The 15845-nt window shown below is 46.7% G+C and overlaps 3 protein-coding genes across 4 annotated transcripts in view; 2 read left to right on the top strand and 1 right to left on the bottom strand.

The window, feature by feature from the left end:
* LOC140418722 (uncharacterized) overlaps window positions 1–15845 on the top strand; it is a 402445-nt gene that overhangs the window by 92669 nt on the left and 293931 nt on the right. The window lies entirely within an intron of this gene.
* Window positions 7202–9625, top strand: LOC140418730 (uncharacterized). Of its 2 annotated transcripts, none has more exons than XM_072502329.1 (2): window positions 7202–7491; window positions 8118–9625. In XM_072502329.1, exon 2 carries the CDS (start codon window positions 8656–8658, stop codon window positions 9454–9456), a length of 801 nt encoding a protein of 266 aa, XP_072358430.1. In that variant the 5' UTR covers window positions 7202–7491; window positions 8118–8655; the 3' UTR covers window positions 9457–9625. The 2 variants fall into 2 exon arrangements, with proteins under 2 accessions (XP_072358430.1, XP_072358431.1); XM_072502330.1 differs by having other exon boundaries at window positions 7202–7750.
* Window positions 14403–15713, bottom strand: LOC140422826 (BTB/POZ domain-containing protein 17-like). The gene has a single exon (XM_072507728.1). The coding sequence runs from the start codon at window positions 15711–15713 to the stop codon at window positions 14403–14405; it is 1311 nt and encodes a 436-aa protein (XP_072363829.1).

Raw genomic sequence — 15845 nt, 5'->3', positions numbered from 1 at the left:
GCCTCAACGACTAACGTCTGTCATCATGGAATGCTTTGAGCGGCTGGTCATGAGATGGATCACTGCCAGCATCCCAGACGGTCTCGATCCACTGCAGTTTGCCTATCACCGCAATCTCACTGACTCTGCAATCAACACTCAAACACCTCGACAACAAGGATACCTATGTAAGACTGCTGTTCATTGACTACAGCTCCGCCTTCAACACCATTATCCCAACAAGACTAATAACCAAACTCCGCAATCTTGGACTTGACCCCTCCCTGTGCAGCTGGATCCTCGACTTCCTCACCAACAGACTGCAATCTGTCAGGATAGGCAACAGCACCTCCTCCACAATAGTCCTCAACACTGGGGCCCCGCAAGGATGTGTACTCAGTCCTCTACTGTACACCCTATACACACATGACTGTGGCAATATTTAAATCAAACTCAATCTATAAGTTTGCGGATGATACGACTGTGGTGGGCCGTATCTCAAACAACGATGAATCAGACTACAGGAGGGAGATAAATCAGTTGGTTGCATGGTGTACCGAAAACAATCTCCCTCTAAATGTTGGAAAGACCAAGGAACTGATCATCGACTTCAGGAAGCATAGCACGACACGCACTCCCGTCTGCATCAATGGCTCTGAAGTGGAGATGGTCGATAGCTTTAAGTTCCTGGGGTCACCATCACCAACAGTCTGTCCTGGTCCACTAACGTTGATGCAACAGTCAAGAAAGCCCAACAACGTCTCTACTTCCTACGGAGGCTAAAGAAATTTGGCATGTCTGAATCAACTCTCACAAACTTCTACAGATGTGCGATAGAGAGCATCCTATCCGGCTGCATCACAGATTGGTCCAAGATCGCAAGAAACTACAGTGTGATGAACTCAGCCCAACGCATCACACAAGCTTGCCACTCCCAGATTCATTCTGTATACACATACCACTGCCTCAGGAAGGCAGACAGCATTACCAGAGACCCCTCCCACCCAGACATTGCCTTCTTCCAGACCCTTCCATCAGGCAGAAGGTACAGAAGTCTGAAGACTCGCACATCCAGACTTAGGAACAGCTTCTTCCCCACAGGTACAAGATTCCTCAACGACTGCCCCTCGGACTGATCCACTCCCTGTAAGAACACTATTCATGACACCCTATGCTGCTCTTGCTCATGTATTTGCTTTGTTTTGCCCCTTGTTCCGCACTGTAACCAATCACTCTTTGTTGTTGTACCATTTGTCAATGTTCTCTGTTGATTATTCTTTTGTCTACTACTGTACGTACTGTGTACGTTCCCTCTGCTGCAGAAAAATACTTTTCACTGTACTTCGGTATATGTGACAATAAATCAAATCAATTTGAGGGTTGCCACTCAAGTGGATAGAGATGTGAAGAAGGCCTGTCGTGTGTTAGCGTTTATTAACAGGGGGCTGGAGTTTAAGAGCCGTGGGGTTATGCTGCAACAGTACAGGACCCTGGTGAGACCATATTTGGAGTATTGTGTGCAGTTCTGGTCACCTCATTATAGGAAGTATGTGGAAGCATTGGAAAGGGAGCAAAGGAGATTTACCAGGATGCTGCCTGGATTGGAGGGTAGGTCTTATGAGGAAAGGTTGAGGGAGCTAGGGCTTTTCTCATTGGAGTGAAGGAGGATGAGAGGCGACTTAATAGAGGTTTATAAGATGATGAGGGGGATAGATAGAGTGGGCGTTCAGAGACTATTTCCTCGGGTGGATGCAGCTGGTACAAGGAGGCATAACTATAAGAATCAGGGTGGGAGATATAGGAGGGATGTCCGAGGTAGGTTCTTTACTCAGAGAGTGGTTAGAATGTGGAATGGACTGCCTGCTGTGATAGTGGTGTCGGACACTTTAGGAACCTTCAAGCGGCTATTGGATAGGCACATGGAGCACACCAGAATGACAGGGAGTGGGATAGCTTGATCTTGGTTTCGGACAAAGCATGGCACAACATCGAGGGCCGAAGGGCCTGTTCTGTGCTATACTGTTCTATGTTCTATGTACTGGACAGCCTTCTTCGAGGCAATGTCCAAAGTGATGAGGATGAGGGTGGAGCCATGCCCGAATGTGGCAGTCATGGGGGTATCAGACCAGCCAGATCTATTAATGGGAAGGCGGGCGGACGCCCTTGCCTTTGCCTCCCTGATCGCCCGCCATAGAATCCTGTTCAGCTGGCGGTCAGCAGCACCACCCAAAGCTGCAGACTGGCTGTCCGACCTCTCAGAATCTCTGCAAATGGAGAAAATCAAATTCGCCATCCGAGGGTCAGACGACGGCTTCCACAGAACGTGGGAGCCATTCGCCTAATTGTTCCGAGACCTGTTAGTGGCAACAAACAAGCAGAAGAATAGACTGGTCGCCAAGAATCAGGGGAAAGTACCCGAGGCGGGCGGAAAGTACCTGAGGCGGGGGGAGAGAGGGATAGACCGTGGTGGGGGGGATAGCAGCTAAACCTAAGAGGAAAGAAGGGCTAATCACAGGAGAAGGGGCGGAGGTGGAAGAGGGAGGAGACAGGGAACAATAGAGGGGAACCAGTGAGGTGGGAGGAGGCAAGGGAATGATAGCCGGAAGTAGGGCACGGGAAACAAGAACAAACTTGGCATCTACAGGAGCAGAGAACAAGGAAAATCCGTGCAAAAGACGGGACGAACGGCTGAAGCGGAGGTGATCGCGAGATGACGACGGCAACGAAAACCGTCCAGGAGAAGCAAGCTACAGCACCAAAACCAGATCCATTCGCGTATTGCCCTCTGTAATTGTTCTGTATTTGTTTCCCCGGTGCCCAAATGTCTATGTACCCACCCAGTTTCACCCCCCCCCCTCAAGCAGATGCCTACTTATGTGCTAAAAACAATACTGCCAATTGTACAGAGCTGCTGTTGTTGAGCTAGCACATAATACCCTACCAGTCATTTTATTCTAACTGTTTTTTTGTTGCTGTTTGTTTTGTTTTTTGTGCGTGTTCCCTTCTCCTCCATGTATATATATATATGTGTGTGTATTCTATTTTGTGTACATAACGGTAAATATACTTTATTCAAAAACCCAATAAAAAACATTTTTTTTTTTTTTTAAATCACTCATCATCCAACCTAAAAACAAAACCCTTGACCCCATCGTCTTGGCAACCTACCGCTCCATCTCCAATCTCCCTTTCCTTTCCAAAGTCCTTGTACTCGGTGTCCCCAAGGATCTGTCCTCAGCCCCTCCTATTTCCCACCTACACACGGCCACTAGGTGACATCATCCCAAAGCACCGTGTTAGTTTTCACATGGATACTGACAACACTCCGCTCTACCTCACCACCATCCCTCTCCATTCCTCCACTGTTACTAAATGATCAAACTGCTTATCCCACATCCAGTGCTGGATGAGCAGAAATTTCCGCCTATTAAAAATTTGGCAAGACCAAAGCCATTGTCTTCAGTCACCATTAGAAATTCCGTTCCCTAACTCCCGAGTCCATCCCTCTTCCTGGGAACTGTCTGAGGCTGAACTGCACTCTGCACAATCTCCGGGTCCTATTTGACCCCAAGATGAGTTTCTGACCCCATATCCGCACCATCACTAATACCAGATATTTCAATCTCCATAATCTCACCTGTCTCCCCCTCCATCCCAGCTCATCTGCTGCTGAAACCCTCATCCATGCCCCTGTTATCTTTAGACTTGGTGATTCCAATACATTCCTGTCCACATTCACCCAGCACGGAAACATGAGATCATCCCAAACTCTGCTGACTGTGGGCTTTCTCACACCAAGTAGTCCTGTTCACCCATCACCCCTGTGCTCACTGACCTACACTGGCTCCTTATGTAGGACAGACTTGATTTTAAAATTCACATCCTCTACCTTGTTTGCAAATCCCTTCATGGCCTTATCCCTCCCTATCTCTGTAATCTCCAGTTTTACAACCCTCTGAGATATCTGCACTCTGCTCACAAACAACAACAAAAAAAAAGTTAGAATAAAATGACTGGTAGGGTATTATGTGCTAGCTCAACAATAATTAAAATTCCCCATTTAAATTATTCCACCATCAATGTCAGGGCCAAGGCCGGAAACTGGGAAATTCTCTCTCTAAACCTCTCCGTCAACGGTGCAATTTTAAACCGTGTAGAATCAAATATCCCAGCGGTGGTGAGGGTGAAGGGTGGTAAATGTCGACAATTGGGTGATTAAGCTGTTGATCAAGCTGTTTACAAAAAAAAGCTAATGGGGTCCTCAGTTTATTAATGTAGACATGGAGTGCAAATGCAAGGAAGCTATCGGGAATCTTTGTAAATTACTGATTACCCAGCAGTGTGGAAAATTACCCAGGTATGTCCTGTACACAAAGAGCAGGACAAATCAAACCCAGCCCAATACTGCCTCATCAGTCTTCTCTCAATCATCAGTAAGGTGATGGAGGGGCCATCAACAGTGCTATCAAGTGGCACTTGCTCAGCAATAACCTGCTCTTGGGTCATGTCTGTGCGGAGTCTGCACATTGAGTCTCCGGTTTCCTCCCAGAAGTCCCGAAAGACGTGCTTGGTAGGTGAATTGGACATTCTGAATTCTCCCGCAGTGTACCCGAACAGGTGCCGGAGTGTGGTGACTAGGGGCTTTTCGAAATAACTTCATTGCAGTGTTAATGTAAGCCTAATTGTGACACTAATAAAGATTATTATTAGATTATCATTGATGCCAGTTTGGGTTCTGGCAGGGTCACTTAGCTCCTGATCTCATTACAGCCTTGGTTCAAACATGGTCAAAAGAGCTGAACTCCAAAGGTAATCTGAGAGTGACTGTTATTTAAACCAAGCCAGCATTTAACCAAGTATTGCATCAGGGAATCCGAGCAAAACTGGTGTCAATGGGAATCGGGGGAAACTCCGCTGGTCATAACTTGCACAAAGGAAGTTGGTTGTGTTTGTTGAATTTCAATTATCTCAGTTCCAGGACATCACTGCAGGAGTTTCTCATGGCAGAGTCCTAGGCCCAAAATCTTTATCAATGACCTGCCTTCCCTCATAACTTCAGAATTGGGGATGTTAACACTGCTTCTCACGGTGCCAAGGTCCCAAGTTCGATCCCGGCCCTGGGTCACTGTTTGTGTGGAGTTTGCACATTCTCCCCAAATTTTCTGTGGGTTTCGCCCCCACAACCCAAAAGACGTGCAGGCTAGGTGGATTGGCCACAAAAAATGGCCCATTAATTGGAAAAAATTAATTGGGTACTCTAAAAAATTTTTTTTTTTTTAAAAAGAATTGGGGATGTTTGCAGGTGACTAAACAATGTTCAGCACCATTCACGGCTCCTCAGACACTGACGCAGTCTGTTGAATTCGCGGACAGCAGGACACAGAGACGATAGGTAGAAAGTAATGAATAAGGTTTATTACGATACAAATCCAAACTCCTCAACTCCCCAACACAGGGCTAAATCGCTGGCTTTGAAAGCAGACCAAGGCAGGCCAGCAGCATGGTTCGATTCCCGTAACAGCCTCCGCGAACAGGCGCCGGAATGTGGCGACTAGGGGCTTTTCACAGTAACTTCATTTTGAAGCTGACTTGTGACAATAAGCAATTTTCATTTTCATTCATTTTCAAGAATCTCCTTCCCTGATTGCCCCCAGACGAGAATTTATGTGAGATGGGGCTCTCCCTGTTAAGAGGAAGCCCTGCTCCCTTAAAGGGGCAGTTCCTATTCTAGGGAGGTCATGGGAAATTGTATGGTCCTGTCCCGGGACCTCCATTGGGGTTATAACACAATCCATGTCCAAATGCAGCAAGACCTCGGCAATATCCAGGCTTGAACTGACAAGTGGCAAGTTACCTTCACGCCACACAAGTGCCAGGCAATGACCGTCTCTAACAAGAGAGGATCTAATGATTGACCCTTAACATTCAATGGCATTACCATCGCTGAACCTCCCACAATCAACATCCTGGGGGTTAGCACTGACCAGAAAATGAACTGGACTAGCCATATAAATATTGTGGCTACCAGAGCAGGTCGGAGGCCAGCAATCCTGTGGCACGTAACTCAACCCCTGGCTCAGCAAAGCCAGTCCACCATCTGCAAGACCCATGTCACGAGCATGATGGAATATTCCCCACTTGCCTGGATGAGTGCAGCTCCAACAACATTCAAGAAGCTTGACAACATCCAGAAAAAACAAGCCCGTTTGATTGGCACCCCATCCACAAACATTCAATCTCACTACACCGGCGAACAGTAGCAGCATTGTGTACCAGCTACAAGATGCACGATAACTCACCCAGGTTCATTTAGGCAAACTCATAACCTCTACCATCCAGAAGGACAAGAGCAGCAGATACATTGATGCACCATCACCTGGAGGTTCCCCTCCAAGATACTCCTGACTTGGAAATATATTAATGTTCCTTCACTGTCGCTGGGTCAAAATCCTGGATGCAGGCTCATCCTCAAGTTACAGAACAGACTTTCTCCTGTCAATATAGAGCTGCAGGATTGGACTGTGATCTGTTTATTGCTCATCTTCAGTTAATACAGTTTAGGAGTGATTTAAATTTAAAACAAGCTTTTCAGACATGATGGTCTAGTCATACATAAATTAGATGCTATAGGGCACAAACTGCATCCAAATAGGGCTGATTTACATCAGAAATAAATATTGGAGTAAACATGGGTCTGGCATGGATGTGATTAACAGCAGCAATAACTGCAGAATCAAAAACAATTAGGTGGGGTTACAGGAATAGGGTGAAGGCATGAGCTTAAGTAGGGTGCTCTTTCCAAGGGCCGGTGCAGACTCAATGGGCCGAATGGCCTCCTGCACTGTAACTTCTATGATATGATGGTAAGGTGGAGTGGAACTCGTGTCTCTAGCGCACTGTGCCACCCCACATCTGTGGACACTAAGTGGCAATTTAGCATAGCTGATCCACTTAACCTGCACACCTTTGGATTGTGGGAGCAAACCAGAGCACCTGGAGGAAACGCACGCAGACATGGGGAGAAAGTGTAAACAGTCTCCCAAGGCCGAATTGAACTTGAGTCTCTGGTGCTGTGCCACCGAAGTACTTCACTCAGCCACTCCACATTTTGAGTTTACATTTGACTGGAGCTATTGGATTCTGCTGTCGTGTTGGAAAACTTTAGGGCATTTGAAATTCCCCACCAATTCCTGCTCTATCTTTCTGATGGATAATGAAGGTTCTGTGCACATTCTCCCCCAATATCCACATCACAGCAAAAAAGATCACGAGTCACTAATTAAGATTTTCGATGGGGCTGTATTTACCCAGCATTCCCGCGGTATTGAATATCCCCCATTCACAGCAGAGGAATATGCTGCGCAGGCGCAGTAGTGACCCGTATTGGAGCATGCGCAGTGCGAGTAATGGCGACGAGGAGAGTCGCTCATTTGTCTCTGCAGCGGGAAGGGTGCGGAAACTCTGACGGAACGATGGAGCCGGATCTGGAGAGGGAGGGTTTCTAAACACCCGGTGAGGGCCGCCAATCCAGAATCAGACTCTGCAAGTCCCGCGTCTTTGTTTCCCCCAGACCGGGACAACACGTTTTAAAATCAATGCCCCGCTCTCGGGCTGCACAGGATATTCGCCGCCCAGAGGAGTCTTTGGGCCATATATTTATATCCAGTGAGAGGTCGCAGTCTCCGTCTCGTTACCTGAAGGAATTGCTTCGCCATTTGGTTTGCACTACAACCCCACGCTCCCAATTACTGCCCAGTGTGGAGGGGACTGGGTAAGTCAGAGGATCTGCTCCTGGACCTGCTCTTGGGCCTGGTTAAAGCAGCAGCCTGTAGATCGGCAGGGGGTAACTCCAGCTGTCGGCCCCTCTTCTGTGGTCTTGTCAATCCCCGGGTTGTCCTGGAGAGGGGCCATGCAGTGTCTAGCGGAACACTTGAGACCTTCCACACTGGTGGCCACCTCAGGGTGCAGAATGTCCCATAGACACTGGAAACAACATTCTGGTGTAGTTGAGAAGGAGGTTTGATTGGACCACAAGTTTGGGGAAACGAGAGAAAAAATCCATAGAAACTGGAATTGTCTGTTCTGAATTTCTATCCTGTACTAATGGTAATACTGACACTGTCAATGTCTTTTACAAGGTACAAGAGGACGTTGATTTGCAGATGGGAAACTCAGACCAAATATCACATCAAGATCTGACAGAGTCACTTAATTCATCAGGACCTGAATATCATCGGTCCTTTCATGTGGAAGGAGAAATGTTTGTTGGTTCTGTCAGTGGGAAAAAATTTCAAACATCAGTGTGACTGGAAACGCACCGAGACCCACACAACACACACCCGAGTGAGAGTGTTCCAGTGAACTGAATGTGGAAAGACTTTAACCAGTTACACAGCCTGAAAAAACAGTACATCATTCATAACGGGGAGAAACTGTACACGTGTTCTGTGTGTGGACGAGGCTTCAATTGATCATCCAGTCTGGAGAGACACCAGGACTCGTACACAATGGAGAAACCGTGGAAATGTGGGGATTGTGGGAAGGGATTCAATTACCCATCCCTGCTGGAAATGCATCAACGCAGTCACACTGGAGAGAGGCCATTCACCTGCTCTGTGTGTGGTAAGGGATTCATTCAGTCATCCCACCTGCTGACACATCAGCAAGTTCACATTGATGAGAGGCTGTTTAACCAGTCAGACTGTGATAACTAAATGCTCCGAGGACCTGGTCAAGCACCAGGTTGTTCGCACTGAGAGACAGTTCAGTTGCTCTCACTGTGGGAAGCTATTCAAACGATCACAGAATCTCATTGAACACGAACGCACTCACACTGGGGAGAGACCATTCACCTGCTCTGTGTGTGGGAAAGGATTCACACGATCATCCCACCTCGCTACTCACAGACTGGTTCACAGTGATAACAGACCTTTCAAATGTACTGAATGCGAGAAGAGTTATAAAACCACAAGTGATCTGCTGATACACCAGCGGGTTCACAACGAGGAGAGGCCGTTCAGATGTACAGTGTATGGGAAGGGATTTACTCAGTTATCTGGCCTCCAGAAACACCAGCGAGTTCACACTGGGGAGAGGTCATTCACCTGCTCCTTCTGTGGAAAGGGATTCATTTATTTAACCAGCCTCCGATCACACCAACTTGTTCACTCGGATAAGAAACCTTTCAAATGTTCTGAATGTGAGAAGAGCTTTAAAACCACAAGTGTTCTGCTGAGACATCAGCGAGTTCACACTGGGGAGAGGCCGTTCACCTGCTCTGACTGTGGGAAGGGTTTCACCCGCTCATCCCACCTGCTGACACATCAGCACACGCACACCGGGGAGAGACCGTTCACCTTCTCTGAGTGTGAGAAGGGATTTACTCGCACAGCTCATCTGACACAGCAACAGGTTGATAAATGTCTGCAGGGTTTGGATTCTGCTGTTATTGCTGCTGTTAATCACATCCAGCACTGAACCATGTTCATTCAGACTTGGAGTTTGTTTTTGCTGATGTTAATAATCCCTATAACTGGGCTGGAGTTTAATCTTCTGAATATATGTCAAGTGAATTAATATTGTTTCAGACACACTTTTGAAACCTTCATTTCACCAGGATAAGAAGAGATTAATTGGTGTCCTGTTACTGGCTGCTGCATTTTTGTGACCTTTCCTCCTTTCTAACTTGAGATTATTTCAGTTCTTGCACCTTCAGTTACTCTCACAACCGTGTCCCAGCTCCCCATCACTTCCCGTGTGTCTGTCATAGCTTTGGCATCCAGGGGAAGTATTGGTAACAACCCAGGATCACTAAACACAAAACCCAGTCATTTGTACTGGGGATCTGGTCAAGCACCAGGTTGTTCGCACTGAGGGGCAGTTAAGTTGTTCTCACTGTGGGAAGCTGTTTAAACGATCACAGAATCTCATTGAACATGAACGCACTCACACTGGGAGGAGTCACATGAAGGTGGTCAGTACAAATGATACAAGGACATCCAAAAAAAGGATCCTTACAAACTTCTGCACTGCGGACCACCTAGAATCATATCAAATCTCTGGGAAAAGACTGCAGTCGACCAGCCATGTGGAGGCAGCACTGAAATTAGTTCAGTTTGTTTCAATTTGTACTGATGTGCTTGTCTCCCAATCACTGAGGACAGTGATGTTTGTGGAGCCTCCTCCTCCTGTGATTTGTTTAATTATTCACCACCATGGAGATGTAGCAGGACTGCAGCTTTGATCTGAACCGCTGTGTGTGAGATCGCTTAACCCTGCCAAGAGCATGCTGCTTCTGCTGTTTAACACGTTTATAGTCTCCTGTTATAGGGTCACCAGATTGGAATCTGTTTCAGGGAAACCTGGTGCTGCTCCTGACATGTTCTTCCCCACTCCATGTTGAACCAGGGTTGGTCCCTTGGCTTGATGGTAATGGTAGAGTGAGGGATATGCCAGCCTATGAGCTTACAGATTGTGTTTAAGTATTGTGCTGCTGGTGGCTCACAGCACCTCATGAATGCCCAGTTTTGATCGAGATCTGTCCTGAATCTATCCCATTTAGCACAGTGATGGACAGGACAATGGAGGCTATATTTTATATTCCAGCCCCCTTACAGAAAAGCCTTCCTAATTACTTGCCGTTCCTGCTTGTTACCTTTCTGGGATTATTTTAGGACACCCAGTCCACTCTGTCCAGCAGTATTCTGCACTCTCTCCATTTAAATAATGTTCTGGTTTTTCTATTGCTGTCAAATGGGCATCCTCACATTTTCCCACATTTACTCCATCTGCTAAAGTTAATGTCCACTCACTCGAACATATCTGACCCTTTTCAGACTCTTTGTATCCTCCTTAAACAACTTGCCTTCCTACCTATCCCTGTATCAACAAGTTTGGCACAAACACAGTTGGTTCTTTCATTCACATCATTGATATAGGTTGGAAATAGTTGAGGCCCCGGCACTGATCCCTGCAACACTCCATTAGGTACAGTTTGCTAACCTGAAAATAGACAAGGATGCGCAGTGGTCCCAATATAATCATGGACAGATGAATCAGCGACCGGTAGGTTGGTGAGGATGAGGTCGAGTGTGTTTATCCTTCTTGGTTCCCTCACTACCTGCCGCATGCCCAGTCCAGCAGCGAGAGCTCCTTCAGGACTCAGACAGCTCAGTGGTGGTACCAAGCGAGTCTTGGTGATGGGCATTCCCCCACCCACAGTACCTTGAATGCCCACCCCATCCCTCCCCCCACCTCAGTGCTTATTCCAAGTAATGTTCAACCTGGAGGAGTATTGATTCGGTGGCTGAAGGAGGGCAGTAATCGGCATGAGATTTCCTTGCCCATGTTTGACCCAACACCATGAGATTTCATGGGGCTCAGCATCAATGTTGAGGACACCCAGGACCATCTCTCACACTGTATACGTCCGTGCTGCTATCTCTACTCTGGTCTGACCTACTGGTGGGACAGGACATTTTGACAGGAAGAATAAAAGAGAAGCACATTATCTAAATGGTGAGAGAGTACAGAGCTCTTCAGTTGCAGAGGAATCCGGGTATCACAGAATCTATGGCATGGAGACAGGACCTTTGGCTCAAACTGGTCCATGCAAGTCCATCTAAGCTAACCCCATTTGGCCCATATCCCTCTAAATCTTCCTGATCCATGTATACACCTTTTCAATGTTGTCAATGTCCCTGCCTCAACCACTTCCTCCGGTAGCGGATTCCACATACGTACCACCCTATTAAAAAGTTGCTCCTCAGATTCCCATTAATTCTTTCCCCTCTTAACTTAAAGCTATGCCCTCTAGTTCTCGATTCCCCAACCCTGAGAAAAAGACTGTGCATTCACCCTATCCATGCCTCTCATGATCTTATACACCTCTATGAGATCACCCCTCAGTCTCCTACGCTTCAAAGAAAAAGGTCCTGGCCTGTCCAATCTCTCCCTATAACTCAGTCCCTTGAGTCCTCACAACATCCTTGTAAATTTCTTCTGCACTTTCTCCGGTTTCATAACATCATTCCTACAGCAAAGCAGCCAAAACTGAACACAATACTCCAGGTGCGACCTCACCAACGTCCTGTACAACTGCAACATAACTTCCCAACTTCGATACTCAATGCCCTGACTGATGAAGGCCAAAAGCCTTCTTCACTGCCCTATCTACCTGTGACTCCACCTTTAGAGAACCGTGCACCTGAACTCCAAGATCCCTCTGTTCCATGATACACCCTAAGGCCCGACCATTCACTGTGAAAGTCCTACCTTGATTTGACTTTCCGAAATGCAACTCCTCACACTTACTGTATTGAGCTCCATTTGCCATTTCTCGGCCCACTTCCCCAGCTGATCAAGATCCTGCTGCAATTTCTGATAATCTTCCTCACTGTCTACAATATCACCTATTTTAGTGTCATCTGCAAACTTACTGATCATACCTTGTACATTCTCATTCAAATCGTTGATATAGATAAGCAGATACAGCTTAATTGGGAAAGCTAACAGAATGTTGCCCTTTATTGTGAGGGGAAAGTTGATTACATAAATAGGGAGGTTGTGCTTCAGTTATCCAGAGCATGAGTGGGATGATAGCTCCAATACCGAGTATGGTATTGGTCTCCTTATTTAAGGAAGGATGGAAGGGTGTTGGAGGCAGTTCAGAGAAGGTTTACCAGACTAATACCAGGACTGGGTGGGTTGTCTTCTCAGGAAAGATTGGGATTGTATCCCCTGGGGTTTAGAAGAGTAAGAGGCAACTTGATTGAAACATATAAGATCCTGAGGGGTATTGACAGGGTGGGTGTGGAGAGGATACATCCTGTTGTTGGAGAATCCAGAACTAGGGGTCACAGTTTAAAAATAAACTCACTCATTTAAAACGGAGATGAGGAGATTTTTTCTCTCTGAGGATCGTGCGTCTCTTCCTCAAAGGGGCTGTGGAAGCCGAGTCTGCGAATATTTCTAAGGCAGATTTTTGGATTCTTGGTCAGTAAGGTGGTGATAGGTTATCGGGGGCTGCGGGGAGGTAAGCAGGATGCAGGTTTGAGGTTACTATCAGGTCAGCCACAATCTGATTAAAGGAGCAGACACTAGGGGCTGAGTGGTCTGTTCCTGCTCCTTGTTTGAATGAGACATCGGCAATAAGGTGTGATCCACTGAGTATGACCATGTCAGCTTGTTACTGACTGGACTGTGGAGCTGTAGGCAAAGCCATGTTTAATAATTAATTTTAGTTTATGTGTAATGGTCAGGTAATTGAATCATAGAATCTCTACAGTGCAGGAGGCCATTCGGCCCATTGAGTCTGCACTGACACTTGGGACGAGCGCCCTACCTAGGCCCACTCTCCCGCCCAATCCCCATTACCCCACCTAACCTTTTGGACACTAAGGGGCAATTTATCATGGCCAATCCACCTAATCGGCACGTCTTTGGACTGTGGGAGGAAACCAGAGCACCCGGAGAAAATCCATGCAGGCACGGGGAGAATATCGAAACGTCACACAGACAGCCTTCTGCCTCTCTCCCTTCTTAAACAGCATTGTGACATTCGCCATTTTCCAGTCCTCTGGGACCCTTCCTGCCTCCAGTGATTCCTGAAAGATCACCACCAATGCCTTGACAATCTCCTCCGCTATCTCTTTTAGAACCCTGGAGTGTAGTCAATCCGGTCCAGATGTGTTCTATTGAAGTATTAACCTGAGAAATTGTAATGTAAAACAATACAGAGTCCAATGTCACAATAACTAAGACGGAGCCCTGTAATATAAATGGAAACATGGTCTTCAGTAGTAATAACAAAGACTGGGCCTGGTAAACTAAATATGTTTCATGTAGTAATTAATAAGGTCAGAATTATTTTTTTTAATGATCTGCAATTACAGTTAGAATTTCATTTTAAAATGCTGAAAAATAAATCGTGAAAATAATTAGTTATAATTATGGAATACATTTGCAAACAGTAATGGGTTTGCACACAATTAGAGATCTTAGTTTTATGTGAAAAGTACCAGGAGACAAGGGTTCAGTTATGTGGAGCGATGAGAGATTTGTGGAATCATTCAACACAAAACAAGACCATTCGACCCATCATATCCGTGTTGTCTCTTTGAAATAGTTCTCCAGTTAATCCCACTCCAGGGCACTTTTCCTACACCTCTAATTTTGCCACTTTGAGTATGTATCCAATTGCTTTTTGAACGTAATTATTGAAAGTAGTGACCCAGTCAGGCAGTGCACACCAACCAGATCAAAACTTCTGCCTGAAATAAACACCTCCTCATCCGGCCTTTTGCTCCTTTGCAGATGATCTGAAATCTGATCATCCTCTGGTTCTTGCTGTTTGGAAGTTTCTCCCCATCCACTCCATCAAAACCCTTCATGACCTAAACACCTCAATTCAATCTCGCCTGGATCTACTGACATTTCTCCCAGATGGTTTGTCCAATAAGGTGCAGCTTCAATGTGTCATTGCTGATGTAGTTCTCCCGCTCCGACAAGGGGATCAGATCTTTGATCTGGGCATTCCCCGAGTGCGAAACTTCGAGTGTCTTCATATCATTCACAAACCACACGACATTGACACATCGGTAAAGCAGAATGCTCAGCTTGTGAGAATGTGTCTTACCAGCTGGGTCACAATTGCTCACCGAGGCAGAGAGAGTGGAAAAGTCATCGTCCTGCCGAACATTCTCAGAACGCGGGTGATTGACCTTTGGCCGCTGGATTAACGTCCTTTGACCTTTTGGGGAAAAGGTAACATACCATTGAGTCTTCAGTTTGAAATTGCTGCTCGCTAATGATGACGGAATAGATTGTTTCCCCATCATGCCATATCCTTTGATGTCCCAGGCGTGGCTGAAACCTTCTGACGTATACAGCCTCATGGTAAATGGGATGGTGGTAATATCATGGTGTTGGCTGATGGCATCTGTGGGGAAAAGGTGCACTTGGTAGACCAGCAAACTTTCCTGAGGCAGGTAGCTGGAGATTGTCGCGGGCAGGCTTCCTCTGGCTTGGAGATCATACAGTTTCTCTGGGGGCAACATAGGGTAGCGAATGTGGTGCAGCATTTCCTCAGTATGGGCAGGATGCAGGGACAGCCAACTTACCAGGGCTTGGAAAAGGACCACTTCATCTTCCTCAACCAGGTCAGACCTTTGGAAGAGAGCAGAGAGTTGGTGGGGTTCCATCAATAACCAGTCTGGGGACTTTATGATGGTGCCAATGTTCCAGGCTATAGACCGGAAGCATTTCTCTTCCAGTTGGGTCAGGCCAATCAGCTTGGCATATCTCTGCCATGTGATGGCACGGTTGGAGGAGCCCAGGGCAGCCACATTGGCCAACAATAACTGCTGGCAGCTTTCTCTCAGCTCCTGGACGTTGTACTTTTCTGACAGAAGGTGAAGGGGAAGCACATTCACGGTGCTGAGGGTGACATTCCCGTTGTAGAGATACCTCAGGAAATGCTGGAAGTGATACAGGCACTCCTCTTCCTCAGTGAGGTGGACAGTCTGGTCTTTAATATCCGACCAATGCTCAGTGTCCAACAGGGTCCTGAAGACATCACTGCGCACAACCAGGATGAACTTGTGGGCGTTCAGTGTGAGCGTTTTGTTCACAATCAGTTTGATGTTGCTGAAATCCTCCTTGTTGAACAGGGCACAGAGGGCATTCACGAAGCTGGTCTGCTGATCGAGACTCTCCAATGGCCCAGTGACATCCATCATCTGTCTGTGAAGTTCAGCACTAACTAACTAGGAGCAAGGAGACAGTGAGCAGGGATAATGGATACCAATGGAGAGCAGAATGTGACTAACGGAGCCTCTTTACCCCAGCCTTCACCCAGGGATCTGTAC

The sequence above is a fragment of the Scyliorhinus torazame genome, chromosome 5, assembly GCF_047496885.1.
Source record: "Scyliorhinus torazame isolate Kashiwa2021f chromosome 5, sScyTor2.1, whole genome shotgun sequence".
NCBI lineage: Eukaryota > Metazoa > Chordata > Chondrichthyes > Carcharhiniformes > Scyliorhinidae > Scyliorhinus > Scyliorhinus torazame.
This window is presented reverse-complemented; position numbering and strand designations above follow the sequence as displayed.

Coding starts and splice junctions, on each gene's coding strand:
- LOC140422826 (XM_072507728.1), bottom strand. CDS start 15,713: ATGGATGTCACTGGGCCATTGGAGAGTCTCGATCAGCAGACCAGCTTC.
- LOC140418730 (XM_072502329.1), top strand. CDS start 8,656: ATGAGAGGCTGTTTAACCAGTCAGACTGTGATAACTAAATGCTCCGAG.